The sequence below is a fragment of the Eriocheir sinensis genome, chromosome 1 (assembly GCF_024679095.1).
Source record: "Eriocheir sinensis breed Jianghai 21 chromosome 1, ASM2467909v1, whole genome shotgun sequence".
Taxonomy (NCBI): domain Eukaryota; kingdom Metazoa; phylum Arthropoda; class Malacostraca; order Decapoda; family Varunidae; genus Eriocheir; species Eriocheir sinensis.
The window spans coordinates 9,458,796-9,478,139 of NC_066509.1; the positions used below are offsets into that span (position 1 = coordinate 9,458,796).

At 47.6% G+C, this 19,344-nt stretch overlaps 1 protein-coding gene across 3 annotated transcripts in view; it reads right to left on the reverse strand.

Moving 5' to 3' along the window:
• Positions 1 to 1,577: 1,577 nt before the first annotated feature.
• LOC126990226 (neuronal migration protein doublecortin-like) overlaps positions 1,578 to 19,344 on the reverse strand; it is a 43,875-nt gene continuing 26,108 nt past the window's right edge. For all 3 annotated transcript variants that reach the window (XM_050848804.1, XM_050848933.1, XM_050848874.1), the window contains exon 2: positions 1,578 to 2,471. In XM_050848804.1, the coding sequence (XP_050704761.1) occupies positions 1,593 to 2,471 (879 nt within the window). In that variant the 3' untranslated portion in view covers positions 1,578 to 1,592. The remainder of the gene's footprint in view (positions 2,472 to 19,344) is intronic.

The window sequence follows — 19,344 nt, forward strand, 5'->3', positions numbered from 1 at the left end:
CTTCTTTCCAAACAGTTTTTTTTTCTTTATTTTTTCATCTTACATATTGCAATTGAATATTCGCCACCCTTACATCTCTCTCTCTCTCTCTCTCTCTCTCTCTCTCTCTCTCTCTCTCTCTCTCTCTCTCTCTCTCTCTCTCTCTCTCTCTCTCTCTCTCTCTCTCTCTCTCATCCGCTTCCACGAACTCTGACAACCCTGACCCACTAATCACCTTGTCTTTGTGATGAGAAATAGCCTGATAAGTCATAACATTACTATTACCATTATCATTACGTATCTATTATTATTACTGTTGTTATTTGTAGTAGTAGTAGTAGTAGTAGTAGCAGTAGGTGGTAGAGGAGCCGTTTTCTGAGTATTAATCTTGCGTCACACCGTTATCAGGGAAGCATAGATTGTTGCATCCTTGCTTGTGTGTGTGCGTGTGTGTGTGTGTGTGTGTGTCAGGAGAAAGAATGCTGGAGGAAGGGGAGTATAAAAAATAGGAGGAAAATAAGGTTGTCAGGGTAAAAGAATTAGAAGAGGAAGGAGATGCATTTGGAGGAGAGTGGAAGGGAGAAATGAGGGAGGAATGAAAGAGGAGGCGGAGTAAGGGAGGGAATAATGGAGAGAGGAGAGAGCGACTTTGATGGGGAGGGGTTTATGCTACGATTCCTGGGAGAGGAGGAGGAGGAGAAGGAGGAGGAGGAGAGAGAGAGAGAGAGAGAAAGTATGCGAGATCGTTATCCCTACTTACCCTACAATAACAACCTTCCCTCCCTCCCCGTCCCACCACCATATAACTTCTTCGCCACCACCACCGCCACCACCATCACCCGCCGCACCAGACGTGTTAATTTTAGTTTCGTCACATTGATCTCATTTTTTGTCCCGTGCACTTAGCTGACGCCATGGCGGGCAGAGTCAGGGCAAAGGGATACAGCAGAGTGACAGACGTCTGTTTGCTGCCCGTGTGTGTGTGTGTGTGTGTGTGTGTGTGGCGGCACCTCAGCTCTTCTGCCTGACAGGGCCGCGGAGGAGGGTGTGTCGTGGGGGAGATGAGGAGGCGAGGGGGGCAGGTCGCGCCCCTAATGACATAACCGGCCGCCGCCAAGCCCGCCACAGTTGGCGCCGATCACGTTGCCGCCGCAGCTGGTGGCCCATTGTTGCCCCGCCCCGTCCCGCCCCACCGGACACAATGGCGTGTCGGCGCGCCTTCCTTCACTGGGTGAAAGATACACCTCGCTTGGTGACACGCCCCCAAGGCCCTGCCAGACACACCCAATCTACTTGGACACACCCAACTTGATGCGTTCACCCCACCACATACAAAACCCCACCGGCCCTCACCCCCACAACCTGAGGTCACACACACACACACACACACACACAGACACTAACCAGTCTTCACCCCTGATCCCAACCCGCACCCACTGCGAGAATATAACACGTCCCTACCGGTCCACGGTTCCCAGACACACACAGCCCCAACAACCCCGCCCCAACACGACCCCGCGGTCCCACACTCCCGGCACACAGCTCACAGGCCCTCGGCCTCACCGGTACAGACAGGCGCGGCGGCAGTCTACACGTGGCACAAAGAAGGGAGGTCAGCTTACCTGTCTGCCGTCCAAGGTGAAAACCTTCCTGACGGCGCCTGTGTCCAGCTTGATGGCCTGCGTGATGTCAGACAGCACCTGCTCCAGGCTGCGTGCAGTGCGGCGGTTCAGCAGGATGCGCACCGCCTTGCGGGGACGCACGCCGTTACGAATCACAGTCACCAGCTTGGGCCGGATGAAGTCCTTCGGGGAATCGGTGGGCGTTGAGCTGCCGAGGATGCTCGGGGGCGCCTCGCTGCCGGGCGTTGACACCGGCGAGGAGAAGGCGGTCGTGCGCGGGGTCACGTGCAGCGCCTCGTTGCGCCGCGCGTGGGCACGCCACTGTGGGAGGCGGGCGCGAGAGTAATCAAGTTTTTTGAACACTTCCGATGAGGATACAATGTACTCGCCGGCCTCGATGATGTGGTCCAGCTGGGTGACGCGCGTGCCGTCCAGGCCGAACACGTGGCGCACACCGGCTGTCAGGTGAATGGAGTGGTCCAGCAACCGCGTCAGGTCCTCCAGCAGCGCCTCCCACGAGCGGTGCTTGTCCCCGCCCACCGCCACCACCATGCCCCCGAACCAGCGGTCACCATTACGATAAAACCGGCACCGCTTGGCACGCTTCTCCTCGCACAGTCTGGTGAGCGGCACGCGCCCCGCGGCACACGTGGGTGACGCCCGGCCCCGCCGGATGCCATTGACGACGCCGCTGCCGCTGCTGCCGCCTATGCTGGAGGTGGTGGCGGTAACCCCGCCCGTGGACGACCCACGGGACACAGGGGGCCGCACCCCCCCGGCCTCGTCCTCCCCACACTCCAGGCTGGAGGAGCCAGACACCCCGGAGTGTTCCTTCTGCTGCTCCGCCGTGCCCATCACGAGCTCACCATCCTGCAACGAAGACAACACACTCATCAGTCCACGAACACCCACAGTCGCCCACATGTGACTTATCTTTAAAGAAATGTTCAAGATAGTGTTCTACTCTCAGGTTAGTGCATGACTAAAACAACTTCCTTTTTCGTAATACACACATTGTAATTCTGTAATGATTCAATATGTTATCGTTAATGACTTCCGATGAGAGCAGGGGCAGGCAGCCTTCAGCAGACCCAACAATACGAGAAGGCTGGCCGGCTGGGTTCACCCGCCGTGCTCTCGTTGTTATGATGGAGTGCGTGGCTCACACTTCACCACCACAATGCTCCCCCCCTCCCATGGTACAAAACGGGCTGATCACGCTGTAATGGGACACTCCTTACTCCCTCCCCTCCCCTTCCCTACTCCTCGCCGAGCCCAGCCCCGCGTATCCTTGCAGCTCCCCCAGTTCAGCCCCCAGCGGCGGCCACCAGCTGCCGCCCTCCGAGGTGTCTGGTTCCTTGCACATGGCCGCGGAGGGTGACGCAAGGCTGTGCGCCGGAGTGTTAGCGGAGCACCGGGAGTCGTGACGAAACGGCACCTTCCTGACCCCCCGCCAATGCCCCGACACCCCAGGCCGAGGCACAGGTGCACCCCCAACATGTGTGTGTGTGTGTGTGTGTGTGAACGAAGTGGTTCCCACACATAGAACCCCAACGGTTTGCTGGGAGTCTGAGGCACAGCTTCCTGTAAACCAAGCTGAGAGGATCTATCAGCACACACACACACACACACACACACACACACACACACACATACACACACACACACACATCCGGGAGAGGAAAGCAGTGTCTGGTCTGGCGACGGCTCAAACGGGGCTGGCGGTACACACACACATTACCCCGCCGAGTCCCTCCCCTCGCCCACCACGCCCCGCAACACTCGCAGCGATCCCGTTTATGCTTCCCCACGCGCTCCGGCCCCCACGCCTTTAACCTACCCATACGGATTCACAGGGATCGGCTACTACCACACCAAGCTTCCTCTCGGGCGACCCTGCACGCACCCAAAGACTTGCAACTCTTCCCTCTTTGCACGCTCATACCTCAACATGCTTCTGAAAAGTCCCGACCAGTCCAGTCCCATCCAACGGTGCCCTAACCTATTCTACTCTACCAAGTCCTTACCTTTCCCACCTCAACTTATCTTGCCGCTTCCATTCCACCTTCAATCAATCCTGCCCGTATGCTATCTTGCCCCTTCTCCATCCCCCTTAAGACTTATATTATCGCGTCTCCTTCCCTTCCCTAACTCATCCTCAAGTCCCTACCTTTCCTTCCTCAACTTATCTTGCCACTTCCAATCCACCTTCAATCCATCCTGCCCGTATGCTATCCTGCCCCTTCTCCAGGACTTATATTATCGCGTCTCCTTCCCCTCCCTAGCTCATCCTCACTCTTCTTCCACACTCCCAACAAGTTCTACCACCATCATCCCCACCTATACCGATACTACCCCCTCTAACTTACGATCCTACCTATAATCCTACCCACTTATGATCGTCCCCTACCTACGCGATCCTCCTTCCTTTTAACCTGCCCACCCTTTTATCCTGTTCCCTCTACCTTCCCCCTGTACTGACCCTCCTTACCCGACTCCTCCCCTGACCACCGCCCCGCAGCAGAACACGCTCCGCCCCCCCCCACCCCCCGCCCTCATGCCCCACCCCGTCAGCAGACAGACCCAAGAACAGCAAGATTAATTAACAACACTGCATGCAAGTACCCCCTCGACGGCGGCCTTGGTGTGAGAGTCCGATGTGGTGTTGTTGTTGTTGTTGGTGGTGGTGGTGGTGGTGGTGTTGGTTCTGGTGGTGGTGGTGTCTCGTAATCCGGGTCACTTTATCCTCTCTCTCTCTCTCTCTCTCTCTCTCTCTCTCTCTCTCTCTCTCTCTCTCTCTCTCTCTCTCTCTCTCTCTCTCTCCCTTTCTCTCTCTCTCTCTCAGGCTAACAGGTATGGGCTGCTGCCTAACCTAACTTTGCAATACTAGCCACGCGGGGTAACCTGAGCACCACCACCACCACTACCACCACTACCACCACTACCACTACCACCACCACCATCATCTCTTCCCTAACTATTACCACCACCATCACCACCTGCCATAATTCCCCCCTTCCCTACCCTCTGAGCATGTATTCCAACGCCCAACACACACACACACACACACAAACACACACACACACACACATGGTGCCGACAAGCGAGTAACCTCAAGTGATACACAACTGCTCTGGATTTTCTCTCTCTCTGATGCGGAGCGAGTCTTGCCTCTCTCTCTCTCTCTCACAAAAAATATATAAATAAATAAATAAATACTACTAATAAAAATAATCCCACCATTCTCACACTTCTGCACGTACACAAAAGGCAACGTGAAATAAACAGATAAATAAATGGATAGATAAATATAAAAATAACGGAATTAATAAAAAAAAACTAGAGGCTTAATATCTCACAGTGTTTTAGGTGTAGCATGCAGGGTAAAAATCTCTCTCTCTCTCTCTCTCTCTCTCTCTCTCTCTCTCTCTCTCTCTCTCTCTCTCTCTCTCTCTCTCTCTCTCCTAAAGGTGTCCTCAGCTTACGTCTGCATACTTTTCCCTCGATGACGAATCCTGCCAGCGAGGGACAAACCAATCTCTCTCTCTCTCTCTCTCTCTCTCTCTCTCTCTCTCTCTCTCTCTCTCTCTCTCTCTCTCTCTCTCTCTCTCTTACCACTAATAAACTGACTTAAGGACTCACTCTCTTCCCCCCCTCTCTCTCTCTCTCTCTCTCTCTCTCTCTCTCTCTCTCACGTGCCACTAGTTCAGGCCCGTGACGCCGCCGCCCGCCCATGCATAACACACACACACACACACACACACACACACACACACACACACACACACACACACACAATCTTCGGAGGAATAGACGCGCGGAGAGAAGAGACTGGGCGGAGGCGGTGGGAAGGGAAGTAAGGGAGGGGAGTGGGATGGGGAGAGGTGGGGAGGTGAGGAGAGACAGGAGGTTGGTGTGAGTCATAACGCTTGAGGGGGAGCAACGACCCTCCTCCCCTGCCTACTCCCCATCTGCCGCCCTAACACCTGGGGAGGAAGAAGCCTATGTCCTCTCTCTCCTTCACCCCTGCATTCTTCCTCCCCACCGATCCCTGTTATCCAGTTTATCTACCTTTAAATCCCCTTGCCACTTATCTCCTCCCCTCCCCTCCCCTCCCCTTGCCCTTTGCTTTCCCCACCTCTCTTTCTCTCCTCCCCCAGTCCCCTTTCTTTCTTCCTTTTTCTCGCTAAACCATCTGCTTCCTTATTTCACTTCCTTCATCATCTTTCTAAATTTCCTTCCTCTTTTCTGTACCTCCTCTTTTTCATCTCATACACTCAATGTCTCTCTCTCTTCTCTCATCCCCTTTCTCTCTTCCTTTTTCTCGCTAAACCATCTGCTTTCTTTATCCACTTCCTTCGTCCTCTTCCTATACTTCCATCCATCCACTACCTTCTTCTCTGCCCCTCCTCTTTTTCATCTCCCACACTTTGTTTCTCTTTTCTCCCATCCCCTTTCTTTCTTCCTTTTTCTCACCAAATCATCTTCCTTAAAATCCACTTCCTTCGTCGTCTTTCGAAACTTACACTACCTTCCTCTCTTCCACCCTTTCTCATCTCACACTTCTCTCTCTTCTCTTCCTCCACTTCTAATCCTCACACTTATCTCCTCTCTCATTTCACACTTCTCCTCTCTCCCACTTTTTTCTTCTTTCTCAATCCTCTTCACCACTTCACTGAATACTCCACTCTCCATCCTCCACTCTTCTCGTCTCTCTTCCCCTTCCCTCCCCCTCCTCCCCCCATCCCCAGCACTGAACAGCTGTGGTCTTACCCGCGGCATGTGACAGTGTTCTAGGAAATAATTAGGTCGGTGTTGCAAGAGGAAAAGAGACGAGAACGAGACAAGGAAAAAACAAGGCGGAGAGAAGACAGTGTGGGAGAAGACAAGTGTAATGAGGGAAAGAGGAATGCCGAAGATGGAGATGAGGAAAAAGAAGGAAACAAGAGAAAAACGGAGAAAGGTAAAGAATATAAGGAGGAAAACACAAGGAAAATAGGAAACGGAAGAAGGAAGTCAGGAGAGAAAGATAACGTTACAAGAAACTAGGGGAATAAAAGGAAAACAAAGATAACAGAGAGAAAACAAGAATTGAAAAAAAAAACAGGCAAAGGGAAAACAAGACAAGGAAGAGAACTGACTAAAAGAAAACAAGAAATAAAGTGAAGGAGAAAATAAAAATGAAAAGGGGGAGATAAAGAAAAAATCAAGAAATGGAACAGAGGAAAAGAGAAAACACGAAAAGAACAAAGAACAAGGAAAGAAACACAGGAATGACAAAAAAGAAAGAAAACAGAAACGACAAAAAAACAAGAATATGAAGACGGGAATAGAAAAAGAAAAACAGAAAAATGGCAGGAAACAAAAAAAGCAAATATTATAAAAAAACATAGAAAAAACAAGAGAAATCATGGAAAACTAAGAACACAAACGCAACAAAGCAAGACGTTAAATAAGGAAGCAGATGGTTTAGCGGGAAAAAGGAAGAAGGAAAGGGGATGAGGGAGGAGAGAAGGAATGTATGAGATGAGAAAGAGGAGTGACAGAGAAGGAAGAAGGGAGTGGAAGGGAGGAAGTATAGGAAGAGGACGAGGGAAACATCAACATCAACACCACACAACACATCCTACCTCTCCCACACCTTTCATCCCCCAAACATCCACATCTCACCTTGTCCCGCTTTCCCCAACACCCACAACAGCATCCATTCCCCCTCTCTCTCTCACCCACGCTACACACTCACTCCCCCATCCTTAATCCACCCAAACACCCACTACACTATCCATCCCCCAGCTCTCTCTCACCCACGCTTCACACTCCCTGATCGCTACTCCAACCCCCCCTCACACACACACACACACACACACACACACACACACACACACACACACTCGCACTGTCAAAATATAGACGTGAGGACTTTGACATATGTTTCCAATGTTTTGATCCGCCATGACAGACTTCAAAAAGGGGAGGAGGTACACAAAGATTAGAGGATCATAGGGGAGCAGGATAAAGAGGGGGATTGTCGAGTTGAATTAAGGGGGAAAGAGGATTAAGGGAATGAATGAATGAGCTGGAAGGGGAGGAAGAGAGCAGTGACGAGGGAAAATGAATAAGAGGAAATATATGAGGATGAGAGGGTAAGGAAAAAGAGGAGCCAGACTGGAGCGATTAAGTACAGATGAAAAAAAAAGGAAAATATGTAGGCCTAGTATTAAAAGAGACCGATGTAATACCCATATACTCCCCTATCACAAAATCTTATCTCTCCCCATTTCTCCACCCCCATACTTTATCTTCTTTTCTCCCCTTTCTATATGCATTTACTCCTCTACTCCCCCACCCCTTATTATCTCCCTTTTTCTTCCCCATCCTACTTTTCTTCTCCCTTCTCCGTCCTCTCCCCCACTTATTCTTCCTCCAATCTCTCTTGCTCTCACCCATGCCACTCCCACACACTCTCACTCCCCCATGCACTCCCCCCCACCCCATCACGCCTCACCCTCACTCCCCCCCCCCTCCTCCCTACTTCGTTGTCAGAATCAAGAGTCAGAATAGCCTACACTTGGAGTCCGATTCTCTGATATGTACATTTCATAGGTTTTGATCGGCCCTGACAGACTGTATAGGAGGAGGATTAACGGACAGAACGAAAGGAAGAGAAGAGGATTAACGGTTGGAGTAGAGGATGGGAGAGGATTAACGGGATTATCTGGAACGAGAAGAAGAAGAAGAAGAAGAAGAAGAACAAGAACACCATACCAATAATGATCAGGGAACAGGACACGAAGAACAAATTAAAATGAAAAGTCAGATAAAGAATAACAGGAACAAGACAAAACCGATGAAGTGGGGAAAGGAGTAAAGGAAAACAAGGAAGAAAAAGACCAAAAGCGACAGATAGATCAGACCAACAAATAACAAATAAAAATAAACCAGAAAACAAAAGAAAGGAAAGGACGAGGAGGAGAAGGCAGCAGGAGAGAAAGCAGTGCCCGCATCCTTCACCTCCTCAACACTCTCAAATTGGTCTTTAATACATAACGACTTTAACAGCCCAAGACAATCACAGGTCCCACTCAGCCCACCAATCACCACCCACCCAGGAACGTTACTCACCGATGGGGGAAGGAGGGAGAGGGAGAGGAAAGGGAGTGATAGCGAAAAGGAGGAAGAGGGAGAGGAAGAGGGGGTGATGGAGAAAAGGAGGAAGAGGGAGGGGCCGGGGGAGAGATCATGGAGGAAGACTAAAGATGATAAAGAAGGGAGATGGGGAAAATATAATGAATGACCAAACAGAGTACAAATTTAAAAAGGGGAGTTAAAAGGATTATACTAAAGAAAGAGATCAAAGGAAAGGATTAAAAGGGAGACAAAAGGAGTGATCGCTCATTTCCACTTAAGCTTAGGGGATAGGAGAGAGGTGGAAGAGGAAGAGAGGTGGAGGAGGAGTCGGATTTAGGTTTCATTATTGAAGTGATGCAGGATTTAGCGACACTGAAGTAAGAGAATGTGAGAGAACGGAATGAAAGAAGGAAACTGTGTGAGAGAGGAAGAGGTAAATGAGAGCAAAGGATGGATTACTGATATTAGGAAGAATGTCAATGATCAAAATATAGGACTTTGACATAACTTTCCAATGTTTTCATCCTCCCAGACAGACTTCAAAAATAATGAGGCGCACAACGATTAGAAGACCAAAGGGGAGCAGGATAAAGAGAGGGACTGTCCAGTTGAATTAAAGGAGAAAGAGGATTAGAGGAATGAAATGAAAGAGCTGGAGAGGGTGGAAGAGAACAATGGCGAGGGGAAATGATTAAAAGGAAATAAATGAGGATGAGAGGATAAGGAAAAAGAGCAAGAGAGGAGCGATTACGTACATATTTTTTTACATCAAAGGATACGGCTCAAGGGCAACAAAAAGAGTACAAAAAAAAAAAGCCCGCTACTCGCCGCTCCCAAAAAAGATAAAAGTAAAGAGTTGCCAAAGGAAAAAGAGGAAAATATATAGTAATAAAAGAGACCAATGTATAAAGAACGAATGGAAAAGGAAGAAGATGGGGTAAAAGACGACTTAGAATTGTGGACGGAAGGAAGATAGGAAAAGAAGAATGTCATAAGTATGGTTGGAGATAGATGGAGGGGAGGGTGGGGATAGAAGGGGGGGGGGGGAGGAGGGAGAGGTGTCAAGATCAGGTATCAGGTGGAGAGTAGGCATGGCAACAGTCCACTCACCTGTCAACCAAACTACTCCACCCTAACCACCTCCACCACCCCTCTCCCCTCCACCCTACAACCACTAACCTTTCCCACCACAACCACCTCCACCACCCAGCTCCCCTTCACCCTAACCACTAACATCTGCCCCACCTCCACCCTCCTCCACACTTACACTCACCTGTCAACCAAACTACTCCACCCTAACCACCTCCACCATCCCTCTCCCCTCCACCCTACCACCACTAACCTTTCCCACCACAACCACTTCCACCACCCCCACTCCTTACCACCCTAACCACTATCATCACCCCGTTCCACCACTCCACTCCTCTACACCCCAACCCCTTCCACACCCACACCCCTTCCACTTCCTTCTCCCAACACCCACACACACACTTCCCACGCTAAACAGGCCCTCCTACTCCTCTTCCACACAAAACCTGACCTTACCTCCCCCCCCCTTACTCTTCCTCGAACTCCCCCCTTAACCCCTCTCTCCCCTTCTCATATACCCCAAACCTCCCACGCCACCGCAACTTCCCCTCCTCTTCTCCTTCTTCTCAAGCTCAAAAAAAGTATCTCCCCTCCTTCTTCAAATGTCTTCTCCCCCTCTTCGTAAATCCTCTCCCCTCTTTCCTCCCTCCCAATCAAGCCTCCTTCGCCCCTCTTCTCTCCCCACGTCACTTCTCCACAAACTCATTTACCTCGGATCTCCCTCCCTCCCTCTCGCTCTTTCTCTTCTCCCTCAAACCGCCCCTCACTTTCCCTCCCTAATCCTTACAATATTCTCTCTCCAGTCTCTCTCTCTCTCTCTCTCACACACACACACACACACACAAACTATTACCATAAGAGGTTTGTTTCCATTGCTCTCAAAACTGTATAAGTGAGTCACCAAGGAGCCACTGCCTGTGTGTGTGTGTGTGTGTGTGTGTGTGTGTGTGTGTGTGTGTGTGTGTGTGTGTGTGTGTGTGTCCCTAGTGTCTCCTAAGTTATCGTTATTAGTCCTTTTACGACCACAATCCTTATTACGAATTCTGCTCCTCCTCCTCCTCCTCCTTCTCTTTCTCCTCCCATTTCATATTTTTTTTGTGCTTCTTAACAAGTCTTCTTTTCAACAGTCCTCTTCTCCTCCCCTTCCATTTAGTAATCCTCTCATCCTCTCCCTCTTCCTCTTACTGTTGCTCCTCCTCTTCCTCTTCCTCCGCTTCTTAACTCCCTCCTGTTCCTCCTCCTCTTCCTCCGCTTCTTAACTTCCTCCTGTTCCTCCTCTACTCTCTCTCTCTTGACGGTTCTCCATCCTCTCGTCTGCCTCTTCTCTCTCCTTCTCGTCCTCTTCGTCCTCTTCTGCGGTTCACTCTCCTTTATTTTACACATCTTTTTCTTATTTTCCTCAATGCTTCTCCTTCATCTCACGTTTCCTGCTTCCTCTTCCTCGCGTCGCTCCTCCACCTGGTCTGCGGTTACCTCCTCCTCTTCCTCTTTCTTAACCCTCTTGATTCTCTCACTAGTTACCTCATCATTTTCATCCGCCATCGTCTCCTCCCCTTCCTCTTCTTTCCCGCCCCCTTATGTTTGCTTTACGCGATCATTCCCTCTTCTCTGATTCCTTTTTTTTTTCTTCTTCTTCTCTCTTTATATGTTTGTCTTTCCGTTCACGTACTCACACTTCCTCTCTCTCTCTCTCTCTCTCTCTCTCTCTCTCTCTCTCTCTCTCTCTCTCTCTCTCTCTTCCTTTCATTTCCTCACTCTCTCCCCTTCCCATTTTCTCCCTTATGGTTTATTTCTATATGGGAGTAAGTTGTTCTTCGTTCTTTTATTATTATCTTCTTAATCCTCTTCTTTCTTTATTTTTTATCCTTATCCTTCCTATTCTTCTTTTCCTGCTTCTGATCCTTATCCTTCCCATCCTTCTTTTTCTGCTTCTGATCCTTATCCTTCCAATCCATTTCCTCTTTTTTTTACTCGTTTTTTTTGTTATTCTCTTCTCGCATTTCTCTATATACGATGATCTCTTTCCTTCCTTCGCCCACGCTCCCCCCTCCATCCTCCTCCTCCCTGCCGAACATTCATCAGGGGGCCACAAATCAGGGTCCTGTCGCCGTGCCAAACTTGTGTACCCTGTCTGCCCCTGTCCCTATCTCTGTCCCAGTCACTAAGGTTCATTCCAAAGGGCTGCTGAATGAGTGCTGAGGTGATGGGTGACGCTGGGTGGGGATAGGTGAAGGTAAACGGGTGAAGGGAAGGCTGGATGAAGACGTGGATGATGAGTGAGTGCATGAGAAAGATAGGTGTGAGGGAGGAAACTGGATAGAGAGTGATGGGTGATGTGTGCGGGAGGGCTGGATATTTTGAGTGGGTGAGTAATGGGTGGGGGGAGAGGGAGGGGGGGTAAGTGGGAAGGGAATGAGTGGGATGGATAAAAAAGGGAGGGGGGGATCGGCTGGTGGTTAAGATGGTGTGTGGTGGTGAGATGAGATGGAAGGGGGATATAAGGGGGGAAGGGGGGGAAGAGGGGGGAAGGGGTGAGTGGGTGGAGCGTGACCCAGACGTGATACCGAAGACCGAGGATTAGTCTCTCTCTCTCTCTCTCTCTCTCTCTCTCTCTCTCTCTCTCTCTCTCTCTCTCTCTCTCTCTCTTAGGTTGCACAAAGAGAAAAATCGTACAACTTGTAGTAAGAGACAAGCTGAACTAGACTTGACAAACAGCCTCTTCTTAACACTGAGAGGAGGAGGAGGAGGAGGAGGAGGAGGGGGAGGAGGGAGGAAGGAAGTGAATGGTACAAAGAAAAGCGAATGAATGTGTGTGGAGGAGGCTGACAGGATACAAGAGAGATAAAGGAAGTGAAGAAGCTAAACAAAGAAAGTTAGAGAGAGAGAGAGAGAGAGAGAGAGAGAGAGAGAGAGAGAGAGAGAGAGAGAGAGAGAGAGAGAGAGAGAGAGACTACAGGAGGGAACAAAGAAAGTAAGATACGACGGAGGGTGTTGGATAAAGAAGGAAGTGAATGGAACAAAGAAAGGGAGCGAATGTGTGTAGCAGAGAATGACAGGATATAAGGAAACAAAAGAAAGGGAAGATAGAAGACAAAGAAACAAGAGAAAAGGAGAAAGGAAAATATGACAAAAGGTACACAAGGAAAGGAAGAGAGGGAAGATACAGGACAAAGACATTTAGAGACAGGGAGAGAGGGTGAAAGAAAGAAAGGAATGGCAGGATGTAAATAAGGAAAGTAAAGATAAAACGGAGAAAGAAAACAAAGGCACACACAAGCAAAAAAGAGAGAAAATCGAAAACTCCCAAGACAACCTTTATCCATCCGGCCAATGCGAGCAGAGGGACAGGAGGTCGAGGGGGCACTTCGCTAGATCGATGCTCCTTGCCCTCGACTCCCAGGGGGGTTGGGGGGTGGGGGGGGGGTAGAAGTAGAGAGAAGGAGAAAGCGAAGGTACTGAGTGGCGGAGGATCTAACATGAGGGAATGAGGGGAAGAAAGGAGGGACATGAGAGGCGGAGGAACTAACAAAAGAAGGGAATGAGGGGACGAAAGAAGGGAATGTTGGAGGAAAGGAAGACCAGAGATAAGGAGGAGCTAACAGGAGTGGAAGAAAGAAGGAAGTGAATGGAACAAAGAAAAGCGAGTGAATGTGTGTGGTAGAGACTGACAGGATACAAGATGAATAAAGGAAAGGAAAGGAAAGGAAATAAAGGAATGAGGGGAGGAAAGGAGGGAATGAGGGGAGTAAAAGAAGGAAAGAGTGGAGCCCGTACTCTCATTAAACGCATCAACACCCCAGTACGATTATTTGAAAAGTCTCTCCTAGAAGTTGCTCGGAATTTAAAGGGCTGTTTTATGATGCTAGTGATTAGGGGGGGAGGGGGGAGCTAAGAGACTGGAGCCCAAATTCTTATTAAACGCATCAACACCCTGGTACGATTATTTGAAAAGTCTCTCGTAGAAGTTGCTTGAATTTTAATGGACTGTTTTGTGATCCAAGAGGTAGTTTTACACGATTTCTGCACCATGGACGGGAAAAATCATCCAAGAAAACCGGGTTAATCTTTAATGTGGCCTTGGAGAATAATCTTAATGGGAGACTGATACGTTTGAGAATATGGACCTGTTTTTTTTTTTTTCTTTTTTTTTTTTTTACAGCAAAGGAGACAGTTCAAGGGCAAAGAAAAAATAAAAATAAGGAAGCACTAACATATCCTCAAACATTTCGAGACTTAACACACACACACACATGATAAGGGTTTCGCATAGAGGTTGTGTTAGTATTTCCATGGGTAGTTTTATGAGCCTAGCGATAGCAAAGGAGATAGTTCAAGGGCAAAGAAAAAAGAAAAATAAGGAAACACTCGCATATCCTCAAACATTTCGAGACTTAACACACACACACACACACATGATAAGGGTTTCGTATAGAGGTAGTGTTAGTATTTCCATGGGTAATTTTATGAGCCTAGCGATAGTGTGAGCTCTGCACTATAATATGAAGAAGAAAAAAAGACACTCATAAAAATCCGACTATACTCTCCTCTGTGACCTTTGAAAATATTTATTGTGAGTGCCGAGAGAGTCTGAGATTACGAGTTTGAGGTACTGAGGCGAAATGGTGTGTGAGGAGGGGCGGGGTGGGGGGGGGGCGCTACGATGAGGTACGAAGTGATGAAGAAGGCTTGAAGTGAAGGAACAGGAGGAAGAAAAGCGGAAGGATTGAGTGGCGGAGGATCAAGCAGGAGAGAATGAGAGTAGGTGAGGAAGAGGCGGAGGAGGGAATGAAAGAAGGAAAGAAAGGAATGAGGGGAGGAAAGGAGAGACAAAATAGAGGAAATAACAGGAGGGAATGAAAGAAGAAAAGGAAGGAATGAGGGGAAGAAAGACAGGAATGAGGGGAGGAAAGGAGAGACAAAATAGAGGAACTAACAGGAGGGAATGAAAGACGGAAAGGAAGGAATGAGAGGAGGAAAGACGAAGAGGAAAGGAGAGACAAAACAGAGGAACAAACAGAAGGAGGGAATAAGGAGAAGCAAGGAGGGGATGAGGGGAAGCAAGGAGGGAGTGAGAGGAGGAAACGACGTAATGAGGGAAGGAAAGGAGGGAAGGAAATGAAGGACTCAGGAGCTTAGGAGACTGAGGGGCTGAAGGAGAGCGAAAGGAGGTGGAGGGATTGAGAGGCGCAGGAGGAAAAGGATGGGGGGAACGAAAAACCAAGGAGGAACGAAGGAGGGCAAGGGAGAAGGCGAAGGAAGGAAGGAGTAGAGAAATCTGATACTGAAGAGCAAAGGAGAAACAGGGTGGAGGGGCTGAGGGACGAAGGAGAAAAAGGGTGGAAAGACTCGAGGATAAAGAAGGGGAAGGATGGAAGGACTTAGGGACGAAGGAAGGAAAAGGATGGAACTCGGGGTGAAGATGGAAGAGGGTGGAGGAATTGAGGGACGAAGGAATCAAAGGATGGAGGAACTTGGGGACGAAGGGGGAAAAGGGCGGAAGGATTTGAGGGCGAGGGAGGAAAAGGATGGAGGAAATTGAGGAAGAAGGAAAATGATGGTGGAACTTGAGGCCGAAGGAGGAAAAAGGCGGAAGGATTTGAGGGGGAGGAAGGAAAAGGATGGAGGAAATTGAGGAAGAAGGAAAAGGATGGAGGAACTTGAGGGCGAAGGTGGAAAAGGGTGGAAGGATTTGAGGGCGAGGAAGGAAAAGCATGGAGGAAATTGAGGAGGGAGGAAAAGGGTAAAGGAATTTGAGGACGAAGAAGGGAAGTGTGGAAGAACAAGACGACGAAGAGAGAAAGGTGGAAAAATTTGAGGAGGATGAAAGATAAGGGATGGGAGCCGAGAAGGAATAGGTTAAGGGGGACTGGGGAACGTAGGAAGGAATAGGGTGATAGAAAATGGGAGCGAAGTAGGAATAGGTTGAAAGGACTGAGGGACGAAATAGCGGGGGGACGAAATAGCATAAGAAGGACTAACGGCGGAGGATCGGAGGAAGGAAAAGGAGGTTATGTATAATAGACTCGGTTCTTTCTGCTGGAGAGGGAACGTGGGAAAGGACTCCACGGACAGCAAAGGATTAGTGAGGACGCCATGGAGGGGAAGGATCGCGGCGGAGGACGGAAAAAGGATGAGTAGGAGGAGGATGAAAAATGTAAGAGAAATAAAAAAAGGATGAGGATGAAAGAAGGATGAGTAGGAGGGAAAGTATACAGGAAATAGAGAAAGAATGAAGATGAAGAAAAGAAGATTAGAGAAAATAGAGGAAATAAAGAGAGCATGAGGATGAAAGAAGGATGAGTAAGAGGGAAAATATAGAGGAAATAAGAAAGGATGAAGATGAAGAAAAGATGATTAGAGAAAATAGAGGAAATAAAGAGGATGAGGATGAACGAAGGATGAGTAGGAGGGAAAAAATACAGGAAACAGAGAAAGAGAGGAGGACGGAAAAGCGAAGATAAAGCAACGAAAAACGGAAGGAAAGAATGATAAGATAGGAAAAGTGTGAAGTGGAAGCAACAGAAAGAAAAAAAGGGAAATGCTGAAAAAAATAAAGAAAAAAGGGAAACGGGAAAAAAAGGAGGAAGAAAACTGGAAAGAAATTAATGAAAGAAATTAAAAAAAGGAAGAAGGGGAATGCTGATAAAACAAAGCATACAAAATTGAATTAATGACCGACTTAAAGAAAACGAAGGAAGGAAGAAGTAAAAACATAATAAGGTACAAGTAGCTGACTGAAGAAATTGCTGAAAGAATATAAAACAAAATTTTAAAAAATCGATCACTGGAGAACGGAAACGATGGAGTAACAAAGAGAGGAGAAGGATTAAACAAGGGAAATAAGAAGGGAGAGAAAATCAAGGAGAAATATGACGAGCAAGAAAAAATAACCCAGCTGGATGAATGGCGAAAGGAGGAAAGGAAGAATTGATAACATGGAAGAGAAGCAATATGAAGGAGAGGAATAAGGAGAAGGATTAAACAAGGGAAATAAGAAGGGAGGGAAAATCAAGAGAAATATGGCGAGCAAGAAAAAAAACAAAACAGCTGGATGAATGACGAAAGGAGGAAAGGAAGAATTGATAACATTGAAGAGAAGCAATATGAAGGAGAGGAATAAGGAGAAGGATTAAACAAAGAGGGTCAGAAGAGAGAGAATCGAAGAGGAATAGGAAGATAGTAAAAAACATCAGAATAAAAAAACAATAGGAAGAAAGGAAGCATGGAAAAGAAGCAAAATGAAATACAGTAATAAGGAGAAGGATTCAACAAAGAGGATCAAAGGAGAGAGAATCGAAGAGGAATAGGAAGTAAAAAAAAAAAAAAAAAAAAAAAAAACAGCAGAATAAAAACAAATAGAAAGAAAGGAAGGACTGACAGCATGGAAAAGAAGCAAAATGAAGGACAGTAATAAGGAGAAGAATTAAACAAAGAGGATCAAAAGAGAGAGAATCGAAGAGGAATAAGAAAAGACTAAAGACCAGGAGAATGAAAGAACCAAATGTGAGCAAAAACGGAGTGAAGGCACAAAAAGAGAGCGAGATTAAAAACGGAGAGGATGAATAAGTTGGAAGAAAGAAGGCAGAAGATGACAGGTGGCAGAGGAGGGGAAAGAAAAAGAAAAAAGAAAAAGGAGGGGAGCGAACAGGAAACGAGGGACCTCAATCTCGTAATGAGGGGAAGGAAGAGGAAGAGGAGGAGGAGGAGGAGGAGGACGAGGAGGACACCAAAAATGAAAAAAAAAAAGGCGAGTCAGGATTAAAAGGAAAGAGGAAAAGAAGCAAAGAAATGGAAGATCACATAAGGGAAAGACATGACAGAGGGCAGAGGAGGAGGAGGAGGAGGAGGAGGACACTGGCACCCCTCAAGACACCAGCCAATTAAGAAACGTCGCCCCCTCTCCCCCTACCCCCCCATCCATCCCCTATTCCAGACGTCGCGGCTGTTGTGTTAATGGCAATGACGAAAATGAAACAAACCACCACAGGGAGGAGGAGGAGGAGGAGGAGGAGGAGAAGCACGTGTCCCCCTCCTAAAACGCTTCCCTCTTTCCCTTCTTTCTCTTAATCCGTTGTTCTTCTCTTTCTTTCTTCAACTCCATTTTCTTCAATTTCCCCTTCCCATCTTTCTTTACCTCATCCCCAATCCTACACATCCACCCCATCATCCGCCAATCTTCCTCCCCTTCCCATCAAAATCCCTTCCTTCCCCATTCCCATCCCTTTAGTTCCTTCAGTCTCCCCTTCCCCTTTCCATCCTTCCCTTCACACCCACTCTATATGTTTGTCTTCATCTCCTTCCCCTCCCAATGTCTTTCTTCCCCTTTCTCCTCTCCCTTTAGTTCCTTCAGCTTACCCTTCCCCTTTCCATCCTTCACTTCACATCCATTCCGTGTGTTTATCTTCATCCCCTTCCCTACCCTTCACCAGTCCACTCCTTTAACCTTCACCCCTAGTTCTGTCCCTTCCCCCTTCCTCTCCCTTAACCGTCCAACATCGTTTATATTCAGCCCACATCCCCGCCCAACGCCCATATAGAACACACACACACACACACACACACACACACAGTAGCAGCCCTGGTATGTATATTCATCCTATTCCCTTTCCCCTCACACCCCTATACACGTCAAGACCCATTCCCTATACCACCATCCTCACCATTTTCACCATCCCTCACCACCACCACCACCACCACCACTACCACAACTTCTACACCTCTTCGGATTCTTAACAGGAGCAGCAAATACCGGGCTTTTTTTTTTAATTAGTGTTTCCTTTTTTTGTTCCTTGTGCTGTCTCCTTTGCTGTTAAAAAAAAAAAAAAACTTTACTAGGCACATACAAATCTTACGGTTCAGTTAATAATAAGCATCTCTTCTCCAAGTCAAAAAGGATCAAATGACTTATCTATCTATTCTTGAGCCTTAACGAACACCACGATCAAACATGTTACATAAATACCTCACACAGATCACACAAAAATTTAAAACCAGTCAAAATGAAGCAGTGTTTTTTTAATAGGTTCAAAGAGGATCAAATTACTTGTCTGTACCACTAACGATTACCACGATCGAGCATGTTACATAAATACCTCACACAGATCACACAAAAAAATCATAAACCAGCCAAAATGAAGCAGCTTTTTCCTAGGTCAAAGAGGGTCAAATTACTTTACCTATACCACTTAAATAAGTATGTAAGTGTAACGAATACCAAGGTCAAATAGATGGTACACTTAATAACATACTTTCGTGATTCCAAGTCTTTATTCTCCTCATTTCACTCCGCCATTATTCACATCCTTATTAAACTTTTTTTCCTCAGTGCTAAAGGAAGGGAAAAATGAGAGAAACGTCACGAGGAATTAATGAGATCAGGGAAGGGGGAAAGATTGTTAAGAAAAGACAGACTGACAGACATATTAAAACTGTCAAATTCCTTCCTCACCCTCATGATATCAATGTTAGGAATGCTTTATTTTCATTCTATGCAAAACTAATCACATGATCATCTGAAATAAAGAGC